This window comes from Chenopodium quinoa, unplaced genomic scaffold (genome assembly GCF_001683475.1).
Source record: "Chenopodium quinoa cultivar QQ74 unplaced genomic scaffold, ASM168347v1, whole genome shotgun sequence".
NCBI classification, from domain to species: domain Eukaryota; kingdom Viridiplantae; phylum Streptophyta; class Magnoliopsida; order Caryophyllales; family Amaranthaceae; genus Chenopodium; species Chenopodium quinoa.
This window is the reverse complement of record NW_018742204.1, coordinates 1031123-1032975: the sequence shown is the minus strand read 5'-3', so window position 1 is coordinate 1032975 and position 1853 is coordinate 1031123. Positions and strand designations below refer to the sequence as shown.

The 1853-nt window shown below is 35.6% G+C and overlaps 1 protein-coding gene across 1 annotated transcript; it reads right to left on the bottom strand.

The window, feature by feature from the left end:
- Positions 1-254: 254 nt before the first annotated feature.
- On the bottom strand, positions 255-989 carry LOC110725168. Its single transcript, XM_021904649.1, has one exon. It carries the CDS (start codon positions 987-989, stop codon positions 255-257), a length of 735 nt encoding a protein of 244 aa, XP_021760341.1.
- Between the last annotated feature and the right edge of the window lie 864 nt (positions 990-1853).

Genomic DNA, 1853 nt, shown 5'->3' with positions numbered 1-1853 from the left:
ACAGGATGAGTTCATGACTTGTGAAAACAAGTATGATTTGAGAATTGATGTTGCAAACACAAACCTTAATAAGGAAGCAGTGGCGGATCTAGGATTTTCAACAAAGGGGGGCACCAATATCTACCAACATAAAAGGATATAGACGAATTTTTTTTTAAAAAAAATAAAACTTCTATTCATAGAGGTAAATTCATAATGTAATAAAAAAATTTGATCATAACAAAGTTCTACTGAAAAAATTACAATTGTTCTCGTCAAGTTTTCATATTTTGGAATCGGTTTACGATAGCATCTATGCTTACATTCAAAAACAAATCTTTTTCTAGACTAGTAACCAAACAATCATTCAACAACTGATCTCTCATTCTATTGCGCAATTTGCTTTTAATTTGAGTCATTCCTGAAAAAGCTCTTTTAACACTTGCTGTCGCCATAGGGAGAAGCAACACTAACTTCAAAAGCAGGTATACTATCGGATGAGTTTCATTCCTTTTTGTCTCAACAAGTTTCATGGAAAGATCATTAAGGTTCTTCAAATTCAAAAATCTCTCATCACTTTTTATATCCACAATAAAATTTTTAAGTGAATCTTCCATAAAAGAAATTTCAACACTCGAAAATTCATTAGGATAAAATTTAGCAAGACGGATCAACTTGTTAATGTCAAAAGAAGAAAATTGGTTAATGTGATTGAAGCAAGACATGCATATAAGTAATTCCTTACTTACCTCATCAAATCGATAATAAAGTTCTTGAAATTGTAGATCAATGACACTTAGAAAAACTTCGACTCGAAAATGGTGAAGATTAGTCACTTGTGGCCTACCACCACGAAATTGTGGTCTCCCTGGGACAACATACTTTTCCTCCATGTTAGGAATTTCAATGTCATACTTAAGCATAAATGTGGTTACTTTTTCCATGTGAGAATCCCAACCATCATCTCGTAACTCTTGTAAATGTCTCTTAGTTACATCAACCATTGTCATTGCACTGACAATATCTTGATCACTTTTTTTGTAAAGCCATGTTTAACTCATTTGTAATAGCAAATATATTCTTCATCAAATGTGCCACAAAGATAAAATCAAATGTCATCTATAAGTGAGTAAGTGACTCGGCTTTATTCCTATCAACACGATCAGAAATAGCTCCAATGTCATCAAGTGACTCAAGAATCATGGGATACAAATTAAGCACATTCAAAATGGTTCTAAAGTGAGAACCCCAACGAGTATCGCCGGGTCTACTCAAGCTACGCTCCTGATTTAAACCAGTTCTCGATTAAAGTTCACCTAACATTAGTGCCTCCGCAACATGTTCAGCCTGTTTTTGTCGAAGAAATTCTTTTCTCTTAGGTAAACCACCCACAAATTTATTTTTATTTTTTTTTTGGAAAATAAGATTTTATTACCAAAGAGAGAAAGTTACAACTTACAAAAGCTAAGTTGTAACTACCACCAGAACACCAAAAGACCTGAAAACAACAGGCCAACCCCACAACCCGTTCTAGATCCAAACCTAGCCACCTTCTAGGAAGGGTTCTAGGAAGGACCTAGAACAACTGGACTCAGATTTCCGGCCACCTTCTAGGAAGGGTTCCGGAAACCAGGATCAGACAACAAACACCCAGAAAAACAACAAAACCAAACACCCAAAAGACACCAAAACCAACAGTCAGTAGCAGACAAGCCTGCAAACTGACAAGAAAACTAAAACAACAAAAAGACAGCAAAAAAAAAAGAACCAAAGTTAGCCTCAACTGTAGAAAATGAAGCACAAAACAGCAGCAAAAAGCAGCAAGGCAGACAGCAGAGCAGCAGAGGCACATAACAGCAACAAGCACTGCAGAC